We start from the raw sequence: 26,522 nt of genomic DNA, 5'->3' as shown, positions 1-26,522 counted from the left end.
CATTATACATGCTAGGCAGGTGTTCTACCACTAAGCAGTACCTCCTGACTTCATAAGGATAACATGGCCACATCTCTTGAAGCCAGATCTCCTAAACATTTTGAAACTCGAAATAAGGTAAGGGCTGGGGGTGTAGCTCAGTTGGCAGAATACTTGCCTAGTATACATAAAACCTTGGGTTTGACCTCCCGCACCAAATAAACTGGATATGGAACTCAGCACTCAGGAGGTAGAGGCAGGAGGATCACCCTATACATCCTATCCACCAAGTCTGAGGCCAGACTGGGATACATGAGACCCTGCCTCAAACAACAAAAATAAAAGTACCAGAGATTGTCAGAACACAAGAATATCCTTGTTCCCTAAATTGGCACTCTCCTGCTCTGGGTTGCTTGTGGGATGCTCTGTGGGTCTTGTAGGGATGCACTTCGAGAGAGGGAAGACAAATCCTCAACAAAGCCTTTCTGATCGGACCAGTCCTGAGCCTCTAGCTAAATGGGGCTCATGAGGAACCTATTTGACAGACATTACCCTGATAGAATTATACTATTGCTTGTTTATAATCTATCTGACATACATAGATCCAGTGTAAAAAAGGGAGTTAAAGTTACCCAGCATAAATGTATCATCAAACAGAAAAAAAAAAATCAAAAAAAAAAAAAAAAAAAAAAAAAAAAAACAGCCAGAATTCAATGGAAATCAGTTCAAAGCCAAAGAAAACAGGCTCAAAACCAGAAGCTAAACAAAATTAATGCTAATGATGAGACTCCTGAGCAGCCTTCTTAGGTTTCCATCACCTAGCCCAGCCTACTTAGCCCACTTGTCAGGAGCTTTGCCAATGAAAAATTCAACTTTCAAAGGTGGGTTGTTAAACTTCTCAGAACAGTAAGGAGTGAGCAATCTTCCTGGGGTTTTTTTAGGTATGGGTGAGAACTGTGAATGGACAAGGCATGCCCAAGACATTGTTCTGAGCACAGTAGTGGCTGCCTGGGCCAGGGTGGTGGAGAATTCATCTCCAGCTTGCTTGTCAACACTGCCTCTTGGAAATACACCTGAAGCAAAATAAGGAGGTGCCATCCCATGTTTCCAAAGGAAACTGCATCGCCTGGCCTTTTCCCACGGACCGCATCCTTGCCGCTACAATGCCCATCACCCAAAAAACTACAATGCCCATCAACCAAAAACAGAGGTATATTATTCCCGATTGGAGTAGAGGACTACTCCTGGGAGACTGTGCTCAAAGGTTAAATTCCTCTGGTTTTATCGGTCTTCATTAACCTATGACACCTCTGAGAGTATTCTAATAGACCCGCCCTCGCCCAGCTTCCAGGGCAGAATAATTCTAGCCAGTTGTCACCCATCTCACACCAAACTAACAGTGGAAAAGAAACAAACGATTCTTCCCAGCCAGGCGCCACAGCTGCCGAATAGCCGGTACGTTCAAGAAAACCCCTGCCACGTGTGTCTCCCTTTATTCAAGGGTTCCTGGCGGCACACTCGCCTCTTCCAGGTGCGCACACACCAACACACTGGAGCACTAGCACACACCGCTGGGGACCAACTTTCCTCTCTCGGAACAGCAACCTTCTCATCTCTGCATTCGATCCACCTGGCTCCTATGCCTAGACCCCCACACCTGGTCCAGTCACACGCGTGGGATGCGCTTCCAGGTGGTGCCAGGAGCGAAAGGGGAAGCATGAAGGTGGGGAAGGCCAGGAAAGGGGGAAGCTGGAAGTAACCTGTCTCCTATTCCTGGGGCAGGGAGACGCAGTCAGTGTAAGCTTCTGGGATGTGGAGAGGGCGAGAAGCAAGACCGCGGCAATGGAAGAGAGAGGGCGGGAGGGGAGGGGTCGCTCACCAAGGGTTTTGACAGCGATCTGCCTGGTAAGTGGAGGCGGCAGGTTGATGCACACCAAGTCCACGTCTTGGTGCAATAGCACCTCGTCGATGCGGCTAGTGTAGAAAGGCACGTTCATCTCCTTGGCCAGCTCCTCGGCTTCTTCCTGCGTGCGGCCCCACAGCGCCTTCACCGCGAAGCCCTCGTCTTTCAGCAGCGGGATGATGACTCGGGCGGTGAGGCTGGTGCCGAACACGCCCACCCCGGGAAGCATGGCTGCTCAGGTCCGCCGGGTTCGGCTTCTGCCGGGATCTCCAGTCCAACACCCGCGCGTACGCCTTTCGGGCCAGTCCCGCAGTCCACCACTCCAACAGCCGACCTCGCCGCGCTGCGCCAGCCGAGTGCCGGGCAAGATGCCCGCGAGCGACCGGAGAGCGCACGGAGCCGCAGAGCCGGTAGGCTCCGGGAGCCTCAGCGCGGTGACCGCTGCAGCGCCGGCCGCGCGGGGCTCGCGTCCTTCCCCGAGGCAGCGACAGGGACTCCTCCAGGGCGCGCGAGGCCCCGAAGCCCCGTGGAGCCCGGGCTCAGGCAGCTCTCCCTCCGCAGCACCGACCCGCTCCGTGCGCCCCGCGGAGGCCGCTCCATGGCCCGCTCATCCCCGCGCCCGCGCAGCCGCAGCCCCGGAGCGGCTCTCTAGCGATTCTGCACCCTGCCAGCCACCGACTCGCTGGGCTGCCGGGTCTCGAGTTCCCGATCCTCGGTGCCGAATGAAATAAGCCAGAGGCCAGCAGGAGGCCGACTACGGATGCGGCTCGCTGGGTGCCCGGCTCGGATCGCGAGCTGCAGCAGCTCGGCGGTGGCCACCCCCCGGCGCCAGGCTCCTCATTCTACTGCCATGTTCTGTTCGCTCGCTCGCAGTGCGGCTAGGGCGGCCTCGGCCCCGCGCGGGCTCGGGCTCCGGGATCCCGCGGGGGCGAGCGCGGAGTTGGCGACTTTGGCTGTCAGCGGTCCGGGTTCCTGCACCGCCCTCGCCGCTGCGCCGCGCGCCATTGGCCACCGCGCGTCGCCCCCGCCCCTGTCGCCGCCGCCCGGCGCTCCCGGTGCGCGCAGCGCTCGGCCGGGAACCCAGCCTGACTCCTCCCCGGCCCCGCCTGGCTCGCCTGCTGCCCCCGGGTGGCTTCCCTCTCCGTGCGCTCTCCACCGTCGCCTCCTCCTTGCTGCGCTCCAAGCTCCGCCCCAAGCAAGCAAATAAATCTATCCGAGTGGGGCGCGCCCTGACTAGGCTAGGAGCGGGTCCCTCCATAGAGATCAGGAGGTGCCAGGGGACCCCGAAAGGTGCTAGTATCAGGGAGCACAGCCTCTGCTCCCGCAGTATTTTTACGTGCAGAGCCCCACTCTGGGTAAGCCTTCCAGGCACTACCCCTGGGGCTGTTGGAAACCCTTTTCGCTAATGAAGAAAATGAACTCCAGGGGCGCTAAGGGGCTAGCTCAAGGTGACATCCCTAAGGGACAGTCCTGGGATCGGAATGTGAACGCCAGAGTCTAGGCACTGAACCCCTAGAGTTCTGGCTCCTACGTGAGCCTGGTCCAATCCCGAGCCAGCCCTCCGGCTGCGCAGGCTTCACTTGTCACCCCACTCCCACTTGTCTCCCACGCTTTACTGGCACCGGCGGCGGCACCCGGACCCGGGTCTTGGAAGAGGCTGCGGCACGTGTGTCTGGAGTCTGGTTCTTCAGATGCGTGTGTAGCTCTCTGGCTGGCTGCCACTCCCTCCTCCCGCTCTCTGCTTCAGCTCCTATCCACCCCGCTTCTCTCGGCCTTTATTCCATCCAGGTAGACGCCTGCATCCCAGGGGTGAGGATGCTGGGGACCTACAGGTGAGAATCACACAAAGCCCCAGTGGGGACTCTGCCTGCCTTTGATGTCCTGCATATCCTCAGGCCTATCACACGGCCTGCCTGCTAGATAGTAAGCGTTCAATAAACGTCTTCTGCTAAGTAAACGAATATGTATTCTACAAATACCAGCCTTGTGCCCACTTAGTGCTGGGAGGAAGGAGCCAACGCTAAAGGGCCTGGGGTCGTGCCCTGGAAAGGTTAGGTTACTACTGCCTGCCTGTCACGTTCACCTCTGGCCTTCAGCGCTCAGCTCAATGGACATGTGGCCTGCTTCAACACGTGTGGAAAACATGATAACCCATAGGGGTTTTAAAGCAACTTGGAACAACTGGCAGTGAGGCAGGTTCGTGGACAGAGCTGTAGACCAAAAAAAAAAAACAAAAACCAAACTTGTGTGTGGCAATTGGAAAGGCAAAGTTGACCTCAGGACATTAGAAGAAAGGACATAGTGCTCCTGATGGCTGGCAACAGCCTGAGTAGGGTCAAGACAAAGATCAGACAGGACAGGATCTGCTGATGGCTGGCTTGAAGTGTGAGAGAAAAAGTGGGAGTTACACTGGCTGTGACAGGTCGCTGCTCTGCAGCAGAGGCTGTGGAAGAATCAAGGCAAGAGCGTCTATGGAGCAGGAGCTGGCAACGCAGCAGACAGGTGTGCACAAGGTCGGGTGGTGTCAGCGATGACACAGCTCACCCAGTGCCAGGGATGTGCATCTTGGCTTGCATAGAGAAAGCAGAGCCAGCTGGAGCAGACTCCTGGCTCTGACATCTACTAGCTGTGGGACAGAAACAAATAGCTTCTCTGTGTCACAGTTGGGACAGTAGTCACACTACAGAGGATCATATGAGCCAATATTCATAAAGTCCTCAGGATGGTAAGCCAATAGAGATAGTTTATGTTGCCAGAGGTAGTGGCCCATGCCTTTAATCCCAGTTCTTGGGAGGCAGAGGCAGTCCAGTCTCTGTGAGCTGGAAGACAGCCTGGCCTACATCGTAAGTTCCAGGCCAGCCAGGGCTACCTACTAAGATCCTGTTTCAAAAACCAAACAGACAAAAATTGATTTGTGGCTCTAAAACTGCCCCAGAGATTAAGAACACTTGCTACTTTTGCAAGTGCTAGTCCCAGCACTTGGGAGGCAGAGGCAAGTGAGTTTCTGAGTTCAAGGCCAGCCAGGGTTACATAGGTTGTATTGTGACTCACCAGGCTCCACACTTACCTGTGGATACCCATCACACTGAAACTCCAAAGTCCTCAGGTATCTGAAAGGCTCTACCTGAACTAATTTGACCCAACTCTGGTCTTATATAGCTCAGTGCCTTCTGTTGCATGCGCTGCATTCCAGCATGCTGGCCTCCTTGCTGTGCACTGTTCAGGCTGAGCTCACTCTTGTCCCAAGGTCTTTGCATAGCTGTTATAGCTGCCCACCCCCCACCTGACACCCTCCCCATAAGCACACACACACACACACACACACACACACGTCACTGCTCACTTTTACTCAGGCTTGTGCTGTGATGCCCCCTCCTCAGATCCCCTTGCCTGACCGTCTCATCTGAAATGGTACCCTTGTCACATTTCACTCCTTTATCACTGTATCATGTACCTGGTTATCATCCACTAGCTTATTACAGACTAACTGTAATCACTGAGATCAGAAGTGCGCATGCCTCAGTCACCTCTGAATCCCCAGCAGCTGTAGACACTCAGCAAGCTTATGGTCAAGGATGGTGTGTACCTTTTAATGTGTTGTTCTGGGGGTTGTATGAATTAATGCTATGGTATCAATGTGGTTTGAGAGTATAACCCCCCCCCCCGCAAAGTTTCATGTGTTGAAATTCAATCCCCACTGTGAGTTACAGAGCAGAAAGTTCACCTGACTATGATGTTTGAAGGTATGGCCTTTGTGAGGTAATTAGGGTTTGAAAGGTCACCGTGATGGAGACATATACACTGTCCATCTCTCTCCAATGATGCCTGGTACCACCTTGGGACCCTGCTAATGGATCAGCATCACCAGATGTGATTCTCACCCTTGGACCAGAACCTTGAGCCAAGACAAACCTCTTTTCCTTATAGTTGCACTTTGTATGGTATTGTGTTATCGCAGGGAAGATTTATAAAGTCTTTAGAACTATACCAAATGCATGTTCAAGAAGGATTTGGACACTGGAAATACCAGGTTGCCTCACCCTTGGGGTGCTAGTGCTAGGAGACCTGTTTGGGACATGAATTGATTCAACATGATGCCCCCTGGGAGGGGCTGCACTTGCTGGCAAGGGAGCAGAAGAGGCCTCGGAAATTGAGATGGGAAGTCTGAGGGAAGTGAGTGGGACCCAGGTTTCAAAAATGATGCTGGAGTTAGAAGAGAGAAGGGAGAATTTTCTAGACAGATGGAGGCTATCCTCAGGATAATTAAGGCAGAAAGACCTGTGGAGACAGCAGGACATGACCCAGAATCACTGAATGATTTAAACCACATCTTTTAGCATCCAGTATAGAGGGCAGCTTGCAAGGGGCTCAAGATACAGCCCTGAGAGAGACCACTGAAGTTACCCTGGATTGAAAGAGGGTAGCCTGGACAGAGATGGTAACTGAGGGAAGGAGGAGTCAGACACAATGTGAGGCAAGACAGGACCCCTCATGAGAGTGAGGAGATGAAATCTCCTGGCAGCAGATTAGATGTGCTCGGTGAGTAGAAAGAAGTTAGCGGCTTCTCAGATGGTACAGTGGGTGTCACTTGGGTGTGCACTTGTGTCCTTGCTGGTTTGGTAGGTCTTGCTTCATCTACCCTAGGCATGGAAGGATGACTTTGAGTGTGCGTTTATCCCAAGCTCTGATAATGCAGCCATTTGAATGCACAGTGCTAACACACACGGAACCTTCAGAATTATCTGGGCTTATTCTAGAATCCTCATGTGGGACCCTGAACCCTGGATTCCATCTAATACAATCTGACATTTAGACATTTTTAAATGGTGTTGAAAATTAACAGCTTATCAGGGCATAATGGGACACACCTTTAAACCCAGCACTCTGTGAGATCATAGCTAGTCTGGCCTATGTAGTGAGTTCCAGAGAAGCTGAGGCTACACAGAGATCTGTCTCAAAACCCACCAACCAACCAAACAAATACGAATATAAAGCTAACTACAGTATATTTAACTAAGCTGAAGTATGCAAGAAAATAAGATGGCATAAAGATCTTGCTGTGTAACCCAGGCTAGCTTTAAATTTGTTTTCCTCTGTTTCCAAAGTGCTGGGATTATGGGCATATACCACCTTCCCTGGCCTGAATTTTTAAAATATCTGATTTCTTTAATTAAATTTATTAAATATCAACAATTTTGCCAGGCGTGGTGGCGCATGGCTTTAATCCCAGCACCCGGGAGGCAGAGGCAAGCGGCTCTCTGTGAGTTCAAGGCCAGCCTGGTCTACATAGTGAGTTCCAGGACAGCTGGGGCTATAAGGAGACCCTGTCTCAAAAAGACAAACAAACAAACAAACAAAAAATTCAGAAAAGGAAAACTTGCAACCCTAATGATGTGTGAGAAACAGGAAGGTGGGGGCATGGGAAATCCTATGAGCACTGAAGGGGGGACAGGGGAAATCATACCAGCACTGAAGGGTCTATTCAATATTTGGTCACTGACTTTTTCATCTACTGACCAAAAAATCCAAGTCGGATAAACCATAAGAGAGCTCAAGAGGAAAAGTACCAAGAGGTTAACCCGGCTTTGAAAACAACCATGTGGATGTAAATATTGATGCTGAAGCCAGGAAATTCTTGGTTGGTTGACAGATCAGATCGAGTGGTTCTAATGTCCAAAAGCACTGTATAATTAAGCATAACAAATTACAATGTTTAATCCAAATGACTAACTCTATGAACTTAGGGAGTCAGTAAAATCACAGCAGCCCACCTATTTACCCATTACTTCCTTTAACATTGCCTGATGCAAGACAATAGCATTCTTGTTCAATAGGTTAGAAGTAGGAGGAAGCCGATACTTCTAATCCAAGTAAATTACACCGTATCGAAGGTGGGAGCCATCTTTACCTAAAAAGCCACTGATCCAAATAGGGATGAGAGACTGGGGAGATGGTTCAGTAGATAAACTGCCTGTTGTACAAGCATGAGTTCAAATCTCCAGCATCTACCTAAAAGCTGGGTACAGCAGCGCATCTGTAACCCCAGTGCTGGAGAAAAGGGAGAGAGGGGGGATCCCTCAAGCTCATTGGCCAACCTCGTCAAATGGATGAGCTCTAGGTTCAGTGATAACTTTGCTTCAAAAAAATAAGGTGACAGCAATTGATGGAGCTACCAAATGTCAAACTACACATGTCCACACACATGAGCACGCACGCACACACACACACACACACACACAGAATAGGAGTCATTTTGGTGTGGGGGGGTCCTCTGCAATTATCATACAAACCAGTAGATGTCTAAAAGTAAAAGGAATCCCTATTAATAACAGTATTGACACTATTGATGAAAATGAGACTCATAGACAAGCTAATGTGTAAAGCTACCCTCTCAAGAGACACCTATAAACAAAAGCAGTAATGAGAACTAGATGACTAGTATATGCTTCACTAATGTGCTTTTATAAATCTCAAAAGAAAGTCTTAAAACCATATTCGATACAAATGATAAAAATTCTTATAGTTCCTGCGATGATTAATTTTAATCAACTGACTGGATGACTGGATCTAGAATCAACTAAAAGGCAAGCTGCTGGGCACTCCTGTAAGGGATGCTCTTGATCATATTAATTGAAGTGGGAAGGCACACTTTAAGTGTGGGCAGCACCTTCCAGTTGCAGCCCAGATAACAGGAGATGGAGGAAGGTAGCTTTATTTTGCCTGCTTGCCTTCACTCTTGCTGGCAATTTCTTCTACCTTGTTGCTGTGGAATTCCTTCACTGATACCAGAACACAGTTTCTTCAGATTTCTAAGGTGGACTGAAGACCAGCAAATCTTCAGAAATATTCCACACCTTCAGCCCTAGATTTGGACTGCTGAGATACTGAGCTTTATGGACTGAGCAACTATGGGAATTCTCAGGCGCTGCAGTGTGAGACAGCCATTTTTAGACAATCCAGACCATATCATGTAAGGCAACCTAATAAACCCATTTTAAATATATTGCCATTCTATTGGTTCTCTTCCTCCAGAAAATCCTAATAACACAGATTGTGGTGCCAAAAGTGGGGTCATTGCTGTGATGAACATGACTGTGTGGCATTTAAGCATTTGAAACTATTTTGTTGAAGGAATGTGGAAGTGTTTGTTATTTTGGGCTACAAGAATCCATTAAATATGGGCTCCAGTGTGTGGGACGGGGGAGGCTATGGGAGGATTCCATTTGGGAAGTGGGTATATAGATGAATAAGATTGTGTGGGATGTTCTGTGTGTTATACACACAAAAAATCAACAAATTAAAAAAAAGTCATATTTGAGGAGGAAGCATAAAAATGTACTTCATGTTAAACAGTAGAGGTCATAAACATTACCAGTGAAATCTACCTGATGACTTTATATCCATACTCAGGTACTAAGGATCTGAGTGTAACCGACTGTGACTAGCAATAATCACACACACAGAGATTAAAGACACATGAGCAAACATCTAAGTGTTAGTAGCATTAAAAATGTAGGAAACAGCATATTTTAAAATGAAATGGAGATCTTCTTTAAAGGGTTAAAACTCATTCAATTTTATTTCTTATATGGCTTATACAGAGTTCAATATTGTATAACTATTAATTCAACTGTGAACCTAAAGATTTACAGCCACTTTTGAAAGAGAGGTATCCTCACTCTGGAATGTGTTACTGAGTATGTTAAAGCTGTATTGAAATGCTTCTTCTAATCATGTAGTTATTAAATTAAAAAAAATTTAATTAAAAAAATAAAATTATCCATTTACTGGGGAAAAATCCATTAAGTAGTGGAAGCAGATAATAAATGGTTTGGGTTAGACTTAAGTTTAGGTTTGGGTTTATGGTTATGTTAAGGTTAGGGTTAGGGCTATTGCTCTATTTAGGATTCTATTAGGAACCAAGATAGGGGCCATTTTTGTGATATTTTGGGCAAAAGTCTAGCTTCATTCTGCTAGTATCCTGAGAATCTGAGCCAAGTTAAATTTAAAGATAATGGATCAATTACGAGAGTTGAAAGCATGGAATGGAGCTGATCTAAGATAAGAGAGAAGCCATTTGTGCAGTGGGTGGCAGAGCTAGAGGGGTGGAGCTACCCAAGCCCATTTGGAGCCCAGAAGATTATGTTACAACCCCCAGATGTTGAACATGGAGCTGCAAGATTTGGTGTTTACCCTGCTGAACTCTGGATTTTCTCTGGTGTGATTGTTCCTTTGCTATGCTTCAGTTTTTCCATTTTGCAATAGGAATGTTTACTCTGTTAGATGTAACTTTTTTATGTTTTATAGAAATTCACAACATAGAAATATTGAACTCTTAAAAAAAATTAACATCTTAAGATTATCTTTCCCTATTGTCCTAGTTTGTTTCTCCGTTGCTGTGACAAAATACTCTGACCATTACCAACTTGGGGAGGAAAGGGTGTATTTAGCTTATATCTCCCAGCTCGCAGTTTGTCAGGGAGCCCAAGGTAGGAACTCAGGGTAGGAACCTGGAGGCAGGAGCTGGAGCACAGGCCATAGAGGAACACTGCTTACTGGCTTGCTCCTCTGGCCCCTGCTCAGCCTGCCTTCTTATGCAAACCAGGCGTTCCTGCCCAGGGGTGGCACCACCCACAGTGGGCTTGGCCCTCCCACATCACCCATCAAAGAAGATGCCCCTCAGACATGGCCACAGGCCAGTCCAATGGAGGAAATTCCCCAATTGAAGCTCCCTCAACCCAGGTGTGTCAAGTTGACACTAAAGCTATCCAGCACACCTATCTTCTTGCTATAGTCTAAATGTTAACTGTTTTCCCAGAGTCGCATATGCTCAAAGCTTGGTCCCCAGAGTGGCACTATTGGGAAGTTCTGAAAAATTTAGGAGATGGGACTAGTGGAAAGTCCTCACTGGAAATGTGTCTTGCAGGGACTGTGGAATCTTGGCCTATTTCTCTCTCATTTTTTGCTTCTTGGGGATGAGGTGGCCAGTTTGCCCCATGTCATTGTTACCTGGCACTCCCGCCAGAGACTCAAAGCAATAGATTTACTTAATCAAGGTGTGGAGCCTCCATAACTATGAGCCAAAATAAGTCTTTCCTTTTGACTAGTTAATTACCCCGCATATTTCAATCTAGTGACAAAACCTGGGTACCACACACCTCAGTCCATGATTTAGCTGCATTGTCCTGCTACTTGCATTGGCTGAAGATTTTAGCTCCATTTGAATGTCACCTAAAATAATGTGGGGCTGGGGTGACGGCTCAGTCCATCATGTTCTTGCCACATAAGCATGAGAACCTGAGTTCAGATCCCCAGCATCCAGATAAAACCTGACTGCAGTGGTGCACACCTGTAACCCCAGCACTAGGGAGGTGGAGACAGGTGGACTCCTGGGGCTCGCTAGCCAATCAGGTGAGCTGAATCAGTGAGCTGCAGATTCAGTGGCAGACCTTGACTCAAAAAATAAGGTGCAGAGAGCCAGGTATGGTAGTATATGACTTTAATCCTAGCATTCAGGAGGCAGAGGCAGGCAGATCTTAGTGAGAGAGAGGCCAGCCTTATCTACATAGCCAGTTCCAGGCCAGCTGGGGCTGCAGGGAGACCCTGTCTCAAATAAAAAAACCAATAATGGTAATAATAATAATAATAATAATGTGGAGAACAATTGATAAAGACACTTGACTTCCTGGCTTATATGTGCATCCACATGCACATACATATGGACATGTACAAACACCTACACACAAAAAATTGTCATTGATTCCAAGTTTGAGAACTTTTTATACATTATAGATATAAACATGGAGGGGCTGGAGAGATGGTTTAGTGGTTAAGAGTACTTGCTCTGTCAGAGGAACTGAGTTCTGTTCCCAGCACCCACATAGAGCAGCTCACAACCACCTGTAACTCCAGTTCCAGGGGATCCAATGCCTTGTTCTGGCCTCCATAGGCATGTACACGTAAATTTAAAACTGAAAATTACTAGGATTCCTTCATATGTTCTTCTGAAAGGATGCCAACATGGAATTTCTTCTTGTAGTAAAATAGCTTAGGAATAATTTAAAATACTTTTCATTGTAAAAGAAATTTGTAAATTTTATGGAGATTTCAGAAAATGAGATGATAAGGCCAAGCTGGGTGGTGTACACCTATAATGAAGGCATGAGGGTCACAAGTTCAAGGTCAGCCCAAGCTACATAGTTAGATCTTATCTTAAAATAAAAAACAAATCACTCCACCCTAGAAAAGAAGGAAAACAGAGAAAATCAACCTTAATCCCTCTATCCTGACCTAGTACTATAAACAATTTTGTTTATACACATCCATGATTTTAGGAAATATGTTACTATTTTAATAAAATATAAACGAGATAGTTTCACTGTTAGACATGCTTTTTGTTCTTTTTTAACACAGAATGGAAACAGACTTTGGCTATTTTTAACTAAGTGGCCATAAATACCCAGTAACCTCATAAATCTTAATCTCTATGGAATGACATATGTCGCTTTTTGCAAAACTATATCTTTACCACATTGAAGAGTGGGAATAAGTTAGAACCTTAGAAAAGTCAGAGCAGCTCTACCAAGCAGCTTGCAAACGCACAAATTTATTCTTAAGCTTGTTTGCAGTAGTGGAATGTTTAAAAGTAGCCACTCATCTTTGACTTTCAACTCTTTTTTTAGATTCAAAATAGCTGCAGCTTACAGAGTGCTAGCCTTATATGGGGCACTAAGCTAAGCTGGTGGAATGTATCATGCCTCCTGGCTTTTTCAGGTAGGCACAGTTATCTCCGTCATTACAAATAAAGAAACGAATTTTAAGATTTTAGTCACTAGGGGCTGGAAATGTAGTTCGGTTGGTAGGGTGTTTGCCTAGCATGCACAAAGCTCTGGATTCAATACCTAGCATTAAATAAAGCCAGGCAGGGTCGTGACACACACCTGTAATTCCAGCACTCGGACCATGAAAGCAGGAGGACCAGGAGTTCAAGGTCATTCTCAGCCTTGGCTACATAACGAGTTCAAGGTTAACCTGGATCACAGGAGCTCCTGTGCTGGTTAATCTTTGTAAGCTTGACACAAACTATAGTCACCTGGGAGTTGGGAGCCTCAGTTAAGGAATTTCCTCCATCAGATTGGCCTATGGCCATGTCTGTGGGGGCATTTTCTTGATTGCTATTTGATGTTGGAGGGCCCAGTTCACTGTGGGCAGTGCCATCGCTAGGCAGGTGGACCTGGGCAGTGCAAGAAAGCCAGCTGAGCAAGCCAGGGGAAGCAAGCCAGTAAGCAACATTCCTCCACCGTCTGTGCTTCAGTTCCTGCCTCCAGGTTTCTGCCTCCAGGTTCCTGCCCTGGCTTCCCTCCAAGATGGACTATAATCTGTAAATTGAAATAAACCCTTTCTTTCTCTAGTTGCTTTTGGTCATGGTGTTTATCACAGCAACGGAAAAGCAAAGTAGGACAGACCCTATCTCTCTATATAAATAATAAATAGATAGATAGATAGATAGATAGATAGATAGATAGATAGATAGATAGATAGATAGATGATAGATAGATAGATAGATAGATAGATAGATAGATAGATAGATAGTTAATAAAGTCATTAGACATAAATCTCTTCATTCTCAAATCAGGAAGCATGCCATCCTTGTCCGCGCCCTCTCCCCATCTCTGCTAAGCATTCCATCCCACTAGAGAAGGGAAACATTGAATTCACTGAGGAGAGTCACCAGAGCTGCCATTTAAATCAGGAAAAGCAGAGCCATGATTCTGCTGCTGCCCTTGGGGACAGGAGCCTGGCACAGCATGGCCACCATCATGCCTGCCCCAGTCTCCTCACAGGACGGACCCTCATGCTGTTGCCTTCTCTAGTCCATAGGTAATCTGAGAGATTTGCAAAACATCGAGGATTCACTGACTGGGTTAGAGCCCCCACTTTCCCAGTCGCGGTTGCCCTCCGGCTAATCCCCTCGCGGAGGGAGGAGGCTCTCTCTGCTGCTCCACTGCTCTGATCAATGTGCTTTTGACCTGATGTTCCTTCAGCTCCAGCCAACTCGCATCCTCCTGATGTCTCAGGCTTGCCTGGTGCGTTCCCACCGCAGGACATTTGTAATTTCTGTTCCTTTTTCTGGGAATACTCTTCCTTCTGCCCTTCATTTTCCCAGCTGGTTCACTTGGCCTTGTGGGCTTAGTTCCGCATCTTCCCAAGCCGCATAAAAGGTAGTGGGCTGTCGTGGTTGGTTTGAACGTGAACTGTCCCTCACAGGCTCCTGTGTTTGAACACTTGGAGGGCCAGCAGATGGCCCTGTTTTGGAAGGTTGTGGAACCCTTAGGAGATAAAGCCTTGCTGGAGGCAGGCCTTAGGGTTTCTTAGCTTGGCCCAATTTCCTGTCTGCTCTGTCTTCTTGACTGTGAGTGCAACATGACCCTCCTCCTGGGTTTCTGCCTTCTCCACCATGATGGACTGTATCCTTTCTTAAACTGTAATCCAAAATAAACCTTTCTTCCCTTAAATTGCTTCTTGTCAGGCATTTGGTCACCACCAGCAGAAAAGTACCTAATGGATAATCCTCCTGAGACCCGACAGGCAGGCTCCAGCAGCACCCTGAAAATTCAATTTGTAGCACTTGCCTCAGTCTTGGGGATTGCTTCCTTGGTGGCATTCTCCCCCCGGTTAGAATGTAAGCAACCTGGGGCAAGGAGTCATAGTGTGTCACTTGCAGCCATGTCCCAGAGTCTGTACACAGTGCCTCACTATAGACAACAAAAGCTTGATCAATAAATATATTAGCCATAGGGGCACAAAAACATTTTCTTGCTTTTCAAAAAAGAAAATCTATCACGTGTGTGTGTGTGTGTGTGTGTGTGTGTGTGTGTGTGTGTGTACATGAGCTCCTGTCACTGCCAGTGTGGATGACAGAGGATAACTTGTGGGAGTCAGTTCTCTCCATCCACCATGTGGGTCCTCGGGATCAAACTCAGGCTATTAGACTTAGCACCAAGTGGCTTTACATGCTGAGCCCTCTTTCTTTCTTTCTTCTTTCTTTCTTTCTTTCTTTCTTTCTTTCTTTCTTTCTTTTTCTTTCTTTCTTTCTTTTTCTTTCTTTCTTTCTTTCTTTCTTTCTTGACTTAATAGTTTAGTTATATACAAAACAATGGGTTTATTATAACCTTTTCCTACATATGTGTGTCTTTCATTGTACCTTGTTACAGTCACTACTCTCTGGATCCCCTCCTCCCATTCACCAGTCCCCTTCTTCCCCACAAAAAGCTCCTTCAGCTTTCATGCAAGTCACATCTATATACAGTTATGTATGTACACATCTATATACACATCTATACAAATATATTTAAATCTAGATCCTGCATATGAGGAAAAGCAAGATAGTGTCTTCCTGAATCTGGCTTATTTTACAGAACATGATTTCAGTTCCATCCATTTCTCTGCAAGTCAAATTCCATGCTTCATGCCTGAGTAAAACTCAAAAAACCAACCAAATAAATAAATAAATATGAAAATGAAAGAGCTGGTAACTCAGTAGGTCAAAGGGCAAAGTGCTTGATGTACCAGCATGATGGACAGAGTTTGATTCCTGAAATCCACAGCGGAGAGACAGAACTTACTCTTGAAAGTTGTCCTCTGGTCTCCATGTACACACTGTGGCACATGCATGCCCTCACACACACATTACATGCACACACATTAAATAACAAAATGAAATAAAAAATAAAACTTTATTGAATATTTTATCACATTATATTCTTTTTTTAATATTTTATTTATTATTTTTATTTTATGTGTATGCATGCATTGCCTGCATATAGGTAAGTGCACCTCTGTCGTGTTGTACAATGCCCGTGGAGGACAGAAGAGGTTGTCGGATCCCCCGGAACTGGAGTTACAGACAGTTGCAGAAGACCCAGGTTTGAATCCCAGCACCCACATGGTATTATATTCTTTATTTTTAAGAGTACAGTTTAGGGGCTGGAGAGATGGCTCAGTGATTAAGAGCACTGGCTGCTCTTGCAGAGGATCTGAATTCGATTCCCAGCACGCACATGGCAGCTAACGACTGTCTATAACTCCAGTTCCAGGGGACTCCAACACCCTCTTCTGACCTCCACAGGCATTGCATAACATAGGTGCACCTACCTACATGTAAGCAATACACTTATACATATATAATAAAAATAATAAAAAAAATAGTTTTAAAAGATAAAAATGTTGTTACACATGTTCATGCTGTTGGCCACATAACTATATACCTGTACGTTTAAGAAGAAATAGCCCAAATAAAAAATTGTGCCAATCTGTTTATATCTCTATTATTTTTTTTACTCATACAATCATAATGAAGAAAAAGAGCATTTAAATGTATAAATGATCTCACAGTCCCTGGCCTCGTGGCTGGAAATCTTTCATCTCCAGCCCCACATCAGGGCACTGCATGTGGATATGCCAAGGGAAGGAGCCTCTGCACGTCCCACTGGTCACGAGTCCTCTGGAATACCAAAAAATTAATAGTTGACTCAACAAGGCAGCTTATCTGTGTCACTCTCTAGGCCAAGAGGTAGAGTTTCTTTGTGAAGCACCCCTCCCCAACCTGTGGCTCTGGGAGGGTTAGAATGGGTTTAAGGTATAGCAGATCCCCCACATCTTGGGTTTCAGATACATTCCATGATGGTCCATGGAGGCCTCAAACCTCAGATGGTGCTGAATACTTTATGTACTGTTTTTCTATACTGTACACACTTAAGAGAAAAATTAACTTACATAATAGGTACCCAACAATAACTGTAACAAAATATAATTGTAACAACGTGCTATAATACAGGTTATTTAAAAGTGATGAATTGCTTGTTTCTGGAATTTTCCATTTAATATTTTCAGACCAAGGCTGAACCTGGACAAGTTAATGAGACCACAGAAACTGGAACTGTGGGAAGGAGGAACGGCTTGTGAATGCCCAGGAGCATCTGTGCAAAAATACTGAGGTGTAGAAGTCCTCAGCACCTTGGCCCCTTCTTCTGTACAATTTCTCTGTCGTAATGCTGCTCCATGCACCTTTTTTCTGCCTCAATCAGCCAGGGAGGAGGACAGCATGATATGATTGCTCTATTAGTAAACAGGAAGCAAATGTGGTTGTGTTTCTGTATAGATCAGTGAGTACCAAGGAAAACTGCCCAGCCTCCAAGTCATTAGCATGCAGTATAAACAGAGAGAAAAAGACAGAGACAGAGAGATGGAGAAAGGAGACGGAGAGGAGACAGAGAGACAGAGAGAGAACACTATTTAATACTATTTAATGTTTGTTTCGCTTTTGGGTTTTGTTTTTGTCTTTGAGACAGGGTCTCACTATGAAGAGAGAGGGAGAGAGAGAGAGAGAGAGAGAGAGAGAGAGAGAGAGAGAGAGAGAGAGAACACTATATAATTGTGTTTGTTTTGTTTTTTGTTTCTTTGTTGTTTGTTTTGAGACAGAGTCTTACTCTGTAGCCTGGGCTGGCCTGGAATTTGCTTATGCAGAACACTCTGATCTCAAACTCAAAGAGATCTGCCTGTCTCTGCCTCCCCAGTGCTGTGATTAAAGGCATATATCACCATGTGGGACATGGCCTTTACAATTCAAATTAAGAACATTCCATACATTGTACCCCATATCATGCATCGTCATATGCACAAACCCATACACAGGCATACACACACATATACATAATTTTAAAATTTAAAAATATTTGCCAGGTATAATAGCACATACCTTTAGTCCCAGTACTTGGGAGGTAGAGACAGGTGGATCTCTATGAGACGGAGGCCAGCCTGGTCTACATAGTGAGTTCTAGGCCAGCTGGGGCTATAAGAAGAGACTATCTCAAAACATCCTAAATATATAATCCAAGATGAAATATTCCATAAATTTCTAGGCACTGATGCCATCCATGGCCTGTGGCCCTGTGAGCACATGGTCACTTTAAAGGGGGCAAAGGGATAAGAGACTTGGCTGCTCTCAGGTGGAGGTAAATGTGCCAAATCATGGTCTGGGAAAATAATGGAAGAGAGACATCACACAGCTCAGCACAGTGGGAGATCATTCATTCATTCATTCAACTGGGCTGATGTTAAAAATATTTAGCATCCCATACTGCATGAGCACCACCAAGCAAAAGAAACACCAGTTTCCCTGTGGGCAAGGTCTTGAAGGTCCTCCTCTAGACCAAGCGTCAGTGTTTCAGTTGCTAGGTAACAGTCAGGCCTGGGAGGCCCAGGGGTAAGCTCAGGGCAGAGCAATGACAGGGATCCATAAAGCTCAAGGCAGCAGCTAAGCATTTCAACAAGCTGCATACTTCAGTGACTACGTGTGACCAACTGACCAGCAGCCTACAGTCAACCTCTGCTTGGAAGGGAGGGAGGGAGGGAAGAAAATTACAACAAATTTAAAGATCTTAATTGAGAGGGCTGGAATTGGCTCAGCACTGCTTTTACAGAGGCCTGGAGTTTAGTTCCCAGCATCCACTTAGGAGGCTTATAACCACCTATAACTCTAGCTCCAAGGGATCTGATGCCCTCTTCTGGCCTCTGAGGCACCTGCATTCACATGCACCTACACACAGATGCATATACACATGATTTTAAAATAAAAATAAAATATTTTTTAAATGATCTTAATTGATTTGTACTTATGATTCTATAATCAAGCAACACCGCATCCCATAAAACAGAACGTGTTCCAAAAGCCAAGCAGAGGAGGCAGGTTTTAGAGACAAAAACAATTGAGAACAACAGAAACAGAACAGGAGGCAGACTGACACTTCAAAGTCGTTGGCCTTGTAAGGTTAAAGCAGAGAGACACTCTTCTCCTGCTGTTACTATGTGGAAGATCAGATAAACAGCCTAGTTTAGACTTGGTCTGGAGTTAGCATCAGGGGGTTGGTTTGCTCTGTTGGGCCCAGGCAGAGGTCTAAACCAATCACTCCTATCAATTTTATGTAACTATTCTAGTTTTTTCTCAATTGCTGTAATAAAATGCACTAATACCAACTTGGAGGAAAGGCTTTATTTGACTTTACAAGCACAGTCCATCAAGGAAAGCCAAAGCAGGAACTCAGGGCAGGAATCTGGAGCACAGACTATGGATGGATGCTGCTTACTAGCTTGCTCCCTTGACCCATGCTGAGCCTGTTTTTCTATACAATACAGGACCACCTGCCCAGGTGGGGGGTCACTACCCACAGTGAGCTGGGCCCTCCCACATTACTTAACAATCAAGAAAATGCCCCACAGACATGGACACAGGCCAATCCAATGGAGACAATTCCTCAGTTGAGATTCCCTCTACCCAGGTGTGTCAAATTGACACCTAAGCTATCCAGCACAGTGATGACAGTGTGTTTCATGAAGCGCAGTCCTCCAAGTGCACTGCAGCTCTGTGAGAGTCAATCTCCCATTTTTATAGCCCCCACCATAGACCACAAGTCTCTGTCTTCTGGACAAGTGCCCTGGACTTCCCGGGTAAGTTACCCTTCATGCTCTACTTCTGCAACCCCTTCTCCTCTCCTGATAAGGCCAGACTTCTAAAAATTACATTCTTTTTCTTTCTCTTTTCCAAAGAACAACTCTTTTATTAAGAAACCAATGAATTTTAGAAAGAATCTTCGCCAAACAAATAGGCAAAGATATCTTTTTTTTTTTTAATTGTTGCTGAGGATCGAACCCAGGACCTTGCACATGCTCAGTACATGCTTAACCATAATCCACAATCACAGTCCTGGGGAACACCCACCCTGAACATTCATACACTTAGCCATTTATCAGGCCACAAAGGAAATCACAAGACATTCCGAAGGAATGTTGTCATCAATTCAAGTTCTTTACCACAATGAACCGGAAACAGAGACCCAGAGTAGGAATGTTCTCCCACTCCAGAAATCTGACCATTAAAAATACCCTGAGTAGTCCCTAGACTAAGAAGGGAGCTATGATGAAACAGAAACTGTTCAGAATGAAACATAATGAAATCATGCATATCAAAATATACATGGGACACCTAAAAATTTACCCAAGGAGAACGTCAGAGCTTAAATACATTCTTTACCTACCAAAGACATTTAAATTTTCATGAATTAAGTGTACACTTAATGAAAAAATAGGAAAAAAAATTCTAGAAGAATGGAGAAATAAATATAAATGCAAAAACGAATCAAAAACCAAGAATATAAATATTATTGATAAAATGAAAATGTTACTAAGGGGCCAGCAACAGATATTTTATCACAGAATGGGAATAATAACTGATACAGTGGGTCGCCTACCACAGTGGGGCCTTACACATCAAGTAAAGTGAGCAGAACAGGCAGATAAATCTATGGGTCAGCGTTGAGAACTGCCAAATATATCTGCTCAAGAGGGAGCTTGGTGGGGATAAGAAGTGTCTGTCTGCATCCGTGAGGAAAAAGCAGGCTTTCAAAGCCAAGCAAGCAGGGTGGAGGGCATCACTTTTCCCAATGGTGAATTTTAAGGGTCGCCGTTCTTTGATAGTCCTCCCTTTAAGAGGTAGAATGGAATTCTCCTCCCTATGACTATGATCAGACTTAGTGGTTCACTAAGCGAGTGGAGGTGACAGTGTAGAACTTTGGAAGCTATGTCTTAAAAGGCACTGCAGCCTCCTGCTCACTCATCTTGAATGGATGGCTCCCTCTGGGGGAAGACAGCACCTTGTCATGAGGGCAGGGACTTCTAGCCAACAGCTTTCTGAGCGCTCTGTCTTGGAAGTAGTTCTTCGGACTTTAGATGTGTCTCTGAATCCTTGACCTACCAAATAAAATACCACAGACTTTTTTTTTTTTGGTCTTCCCAGTGTTCTTTAATACACACAAGTAAGAGTCCGTAGTGGAATCCATTTTGGAAATGAACATCTCCATGTCCCTCGGTGCCCAGGTCTGGGGCAAGGACACAGTGCCAAGTCTGTGTGGAGCCTGAGTGTTTGAAGAGGCAGAGTTCTTCCAGAATGAGCACAGAATGTCAGCCAAGGGTCTCACGCCAAGACTGCTTTGACTTTGGTTGTATATTATAGGTCTGGAGGCTGAAAGTCTGAGCTCAAGCTGCTAGCAGATCCAGAATCTGATGAGGACCCATTTTGCTTATCTCCTCATGGTGGAAAAGGGAACTGGTCTCTTCCTATCCTTGTAAGAGCACTAAACCTCTCATGTGGCTCCACTCTCTTGACCACATCTACAGCTAATCACTTCCCAAAGGCCCTACTCCCACATACAATCAGATACTTCAGATTGGGACATCAACACCTCGGGGCGGGGGACAAGGCCGACAACACACATTCAGTCCATAGATTAATGGAACCTCATGAGAAATTTTGCTTGAACCCTCAGCTAAACTGTTCTTAGATTCCTGACCTCAGAAACTGTGCAATAGTAAATACGGTTCTAAGTTGCTAAACTTGGGGGCAATTTATCATGCAGGAGTAGGTAACTGATATATTATCCCATAGCCCAGTAAAGGAAAAAAATGGATTCCCTCTTTATACTTCACATACAGAACTTCAGAACATTTTAGAAGGTAATATGGGAGCATAGTTATGGTCATAAAATACATCTTAAATGGCTGGGTGTGGTGACGACACAACTTCAATCCCAGCATTTGGGAAGCAGAAGCAGGCAGATCTCTGCGAGTTCCAGGCCAGCCAGGACTACATAGTGAGATCCTGTCTTAAAAAGAAAAAAAAAAATGTCTTAAGGAGCTAGAGAGATGGCTCAATGGTTAAGACCACTGGCTGCTCTTGCAGAGGACCCAGGTCTGATTCCCAGAACTCACATGGTGGCTAAAAAACATCCATAACTCTAGTTCCAGGGGATCAGATGCCTTCTTCTGCCCTTTGCAGGCATTGTGTGCATGTGGTACCCTTACATCCATGTAGGCAAAACACTTTTTTTTTGATATTTAAAAATTTATTTAAAAATATTTAATTTATGGGGCCAGGTGTGGTGGCGCACCCCTTTAATCCCAGCACTTGGGAGGCAGAGGCGGGCAGATCTCTGTGAGGTGAAGGCCAGCCTGGTCTACATAGTGAACCCTGTCTCAAAAAGACCAAAAAAAAAAAAAAAAAGGTATCACCTCCATTTGTTAGAATAGCTATTGTCAAACAGACTAAACAGAATAAACACTGGCAAGGATGAGGGGGAGAAACAAATCTTGTACACTGCTGTGTGCAATATAAATTGCTACAGCTGCTTTGGAACACAGCATGGAAATTGCTCAAAACATAACATCAGAACTCAGGCAAAACACTTATACACATAATATATATTATATATTGTGTATATGTATATATTAAATCAGGCGCACGCATACTGTGTTAATGTTCTGTATTTCTGCTCAGGGTTTCAGGGATTTTAATTCATGGTCCTTTGTTCTCATTACTATGAACCTGAGCTGAGGATGAACATGATGGGAGCAGTGCGGCAGAGCAAGCTGCCTTTCTCGTGGTGAACAGGAAGCAGAGAGTGCGGGGGGGTGGGGGGGAGGCCATGGTCAAGTTCTACTCTTCAAAGACAGCCCCCAACCTCAGTGACCTACTGTCTCTAACCAGGCCCCACTGCTAAAGGGCACGTTAAGGTATGAACTTCTCAGTGGTTAATACAATAGTGATTAACTAAAGAAGGATTAATGAATTAATTCATATGGCTAGATCCCCTAAGATCCTCTTAGTAGCCTTACCTTCAAATTCTGTTACTAGATGTGACCAGGATTCAACACATGAGTCTACTTCATACATAGATGCCACAAGGAAAGTCACTATGACCAAATTTAAATGATAAATGACAAACACAAGCTATCTGCATACCATGCAGAAAATCCCATTAATAATTAAGTAAAAGATGAAAAACCACACAGAAAAATAGACCAAGGAAAATAAACATGTAACGTACGAACCAGGATGCCTAAATGACCACCAGACCATCTCGAAGTTAAATTAAACTAGAATGGGATCCTCCTTCGCATCCTCAGACTGACAAAAATTAACAAATCTAAAAATGTCAAGGGTCAGTTGGGATGTAGGCAGAAAGATGTTCTCAAACAATCCTGGTACAGTGGTACGGTGATAGCCACTGTGGAAGCAGTTGTATACTACGTAGTAAAATGGAGTACGTACACACTCTGTGATTGAATAATCTCAATTTTTACAGCTCTATTGATTCCTCTGGGAATATCTGACACCAGGAGAAAGTCCCCCCAGGATAGCTTTGCTGAATTGATTGTAGTGAGAGAATATTAGAACCAATCCATAGGTCTGTTAATAGAATGGATTAACAAAAGATGGTATGTTTAAACCAATATAGTATTACCCTAGAGCAAAGGAATAAAGTATAATTACACATATCCAGATGAATTGTTCTCAAGAACGTAGCTTTTCCTGGAGAGTTATTAAGGTATAACTGGTGATTAAAAATCATATATGGGAGCACCAGGCATGGTGGAACATGCCTTTAATCCCAGCACTCGGGAGGCAGAGGCAGGCAGATCTCTGTCTGGTAGACCAGCCTGCCTGGTCTACATAGTGAGTTCCAGGCCAACTGGGGCTACAGGAAGACTCTGTCTCAAAATGACCAAAAAAAAAAAAAAAATCATATGTGGGGCTGGAGAGATGACTCAGTGTTAAGAGCACTGGCTGCTCTTACAGAGGACCCAGATTCTATTCCTAGTACTTACATGGCAGCTCACAACCAACTGTACTCCAGTTCTAGGGGATCCGATGCCCTCTTCTGACCTCTGTGGGTATTGCATGACATGGGTGTCCTTAGATACAAGCAGGCAAAATAAAATTAAAACAAATAAGTAAAGTTTTTAAAAATCTTGTATAACATTGATTAAAAATATGACTTATATTAATTTTAAAACCATATGTAAACAATTCTATGTTCTTGTGCATATGTGATTTGTGTGTTGTGCTAGTTTTAACTGTGTGTAAACCTGACACATTCTAGAATCACCTGGGAAGAGAGTCTTAATGACAAATTACCTAGATCAAGTTGGCTTATGGGCACGTCTGTGTGGATTATTTGATTTTCACTGATGTAGGAAGGCCTAGGCTACTGTGGGTGGCACCACTCTCAAGGCAGGGGATCCTAAACAGTGTAATGGAAGAACAAGCTGGACGAAAGCAAGCAAGCAAGGATTCTTGCATTATTTTCTGTTTGGGACTATGACTGTGATGCTTCAAGTTCCCAAGTAATGGACCATCACCTGGAGGTGTAAGCCACGGAAACCCTTCCTTCCTTAAGGTGATTTACATCAGGGTATTAGTCACAGAAACCAAAATGAAACCAGAACACATGTATTTGAAAAACTTGGAATGACTCACAGGCCTATGCATTAAAGCTAAATTGTTAAGGGGCTGGAGAGATGGCTCAGTGGTTAAGAACATTGACTGTTCTTGCAGAGGACCTGGGTTCGAATCCCAGCACCCACATGGCAGCTAACAGCCATCTGTAACTCTAGTTCCAGGGGAATCCAACGCCACTCTGACCTCTTCAGGCATTGCAAGACATAGGTGCACTTACATACATGCAGGCAATACAGTCATACACATAAAATAAAAATAAGAAATAAAATATATTTAAAAACTGAATTGCTAAGACACAGAGCCAAGGGTCTGTGCTCACAGCTACTCTGGAAGCTGATTTAAGAGGATCACTTGGACCCAGGAATTTGAGGCAAGCCAAATTCCTTTGAGACAAACTCTGTCTCAAAGAAGGAAGGAAGGAAAGAAGGCAGGAAGGGAGGGAGGAAGGGAGGGAGGGAAGGGAAGGGAGCGAGGGAAAGAACGAAGAAAGGAAGGAAGGAAAGAGAGGAGACATGTAAATCAATCCCTAATACTAGACTTGTTTTTTTGAGACAGGGTCTCACTTTGTAGCTTTGACTGGCCTGAAGTGCTCTATGCAGACCACACTGGCCTTGAATTTACAGAGATCCATCTGCCTATGCCTCCTGAGTACTGGGATTAAGGTCATGCACCACAACTCCCACCACACTGGCCTTGAATTTACAGAGATCCATCTGCCTATGCCTCCTGAGTACTGGGATTAAGGTCATGCACCACAACTCCCAGCCAAATATTAGACTTTTAAAAAGACTGAGAAGGGATTAGAGAGAGGCTCAGCGGTAGTTAAAGGTGAGTATTGCTCTCGGAGATGAATCAAATTCAGTTCCCAGCACCTACGAGCAGCTCACAACTGCCTGTAACTCCAGCTCCATGGAATCTGATGCCCTCTTCTGGACTCATTCTCAGATGCCCATCGTCCCTACCACCACATATACACATAATTCAAAATAAAAATAAACGTTTTTCAAAAAAGATTGAGAAGACTGTAACACTGGATCATACTTGTCCACTTGGCTGGGCTACAGAGTATCCAGGTATTTGGACAGACATTATTCTGGATGTTTCTGGTTGAAGTTCACATTGGAAACCACAGGGTGAGTATGCAGATTGTCCTTCCTGCTGTGGGTAGACCTCATCCTATCAGTGGAAGACCTGGATAGCATGAAAAGCTGACCTCTTCTGGATAAGAGATTCCTCCTGGCGGGCTTTTGCCCTGCCTTCACACCAGAACTGAACCATCACTCTTCCTGGCTCTCAATTCTGGCACCCTCTGATGCCCTTGTTTCCCAGTCTTCAGACTGGATCTACACACAGACTGGAGCTCATACCATCTGGGCTCCCAGGTCTCCAGTTTGGGTTCTTGGGACTTTTCCACCCCCATGATCAAATCAACCACTTCTTTTTTAAATTTTTTTATTGACTTTTATTTTATGTGTATAAGTGTATTGCCTACATGTGTGTCGTGCAATGCCCACAGAGGCCAGAAGAGGACAAAGGATCCCCTGGAACTAGAGTTAAGGACAGTTGTTAGCTGTCATGTGAGTGCTGGGAATCAAACCCCGGTCTTCTGCAAGAATAACCAGTGCTCTTAACTGCTGAGTTATCTCTCCAGCCATTTTGTTTCTTTTTTTTCTTTTTTTTTTTTTTTAATGTGTATGTGCCAGCTTGCCTATACGTGCATCATGTGCATGCAGGGCTTGTGGAGGCCAGAAGAGGGCATCGGATCACTTGGAGCCAGAGTTACAGATGGTTGTAAGCTACCTGATATAGGTCCTGAGACCCAAACTTGGGTCCTCTGGAAAGGCAGCAAACGCTCTTAACCACTGAGCCATGTCTCTAGACCCCAGATGCTTTTTAAAAAGCATGTTTTCATATGTCTATGTGCATGCATACATATGGCATCATCCCTCAGTATCTAAGGGGATTGGTTCCAGGAATGTTCAAGTCCTTCCTATAAAACAGCTTCCTATTTGCATAGAACCTGTGTATTTATTCAGGTACATTAATCCATCTCTGGATTACTTATGATGTCCAGAACAGTAAAAATGCTATATATATAATTGTTAGACTGCACTGCTTAGGGAATAACACCAATAAAGAAGTCTATACGTGTTCAGCACACATTTTTCCCCCAAAACACAGTACTGTGTATTTGTGTGTACACACATGCACATACATGTAGAGGACAGAGGTCAACACTGGGTGTTGTTCCTCAGGACCTGTCCACTTTGCCTTTTGAGACAAGGTCTG

The 26,522-nt window shown here is 45.0% G+C and overlaps 1 protein-coding gene across 1 annotated transcript in view; it reads right to left on the bottom strand.

Annotated features, from left to right (window-relative positions):
* The window catches only part of Gfod1 (glucose-fructose oxidoreductase domain containing 1), a 132,500-nt gene extending 129,882 nt beyond the window's left edge, over positions 1–2,618 (bottom strand). Inside the window, exon 1 of the mRNA XM_008831602.2 lies at positions 1,859–2,618. Coding sequence (XP_008829824.1) covers positions 1,859–2,111 — 253 coding nt within the window. The 5' untranslated portion in view covers positions 2,112–2,618. The remainder of the gene's footprint in view (positions 1–1,858) is intronic.
* Positions 2,619–26,522: the final 23,904 nt, after the last annotated feature.

Source organism: Nannospalax galili, unplaced genomic scaffold (genome assembly GCF_000622305.1).
Source record: "Nannospalax galili isolate Female #2095 unplaced genomic scaffold, S.galili_v1.0 scaffold72, whole genome shotgun sequence".
Taxonomy (NCBI): Eukaryota; Metazoa; Chordata; class Mammalia; order Rodentia; family Spalacidae; genus Nannospalax; species Nannospalax galili.
This window is presented reverse-complemented; position numbering and strand designations above follow the sequence as displayed.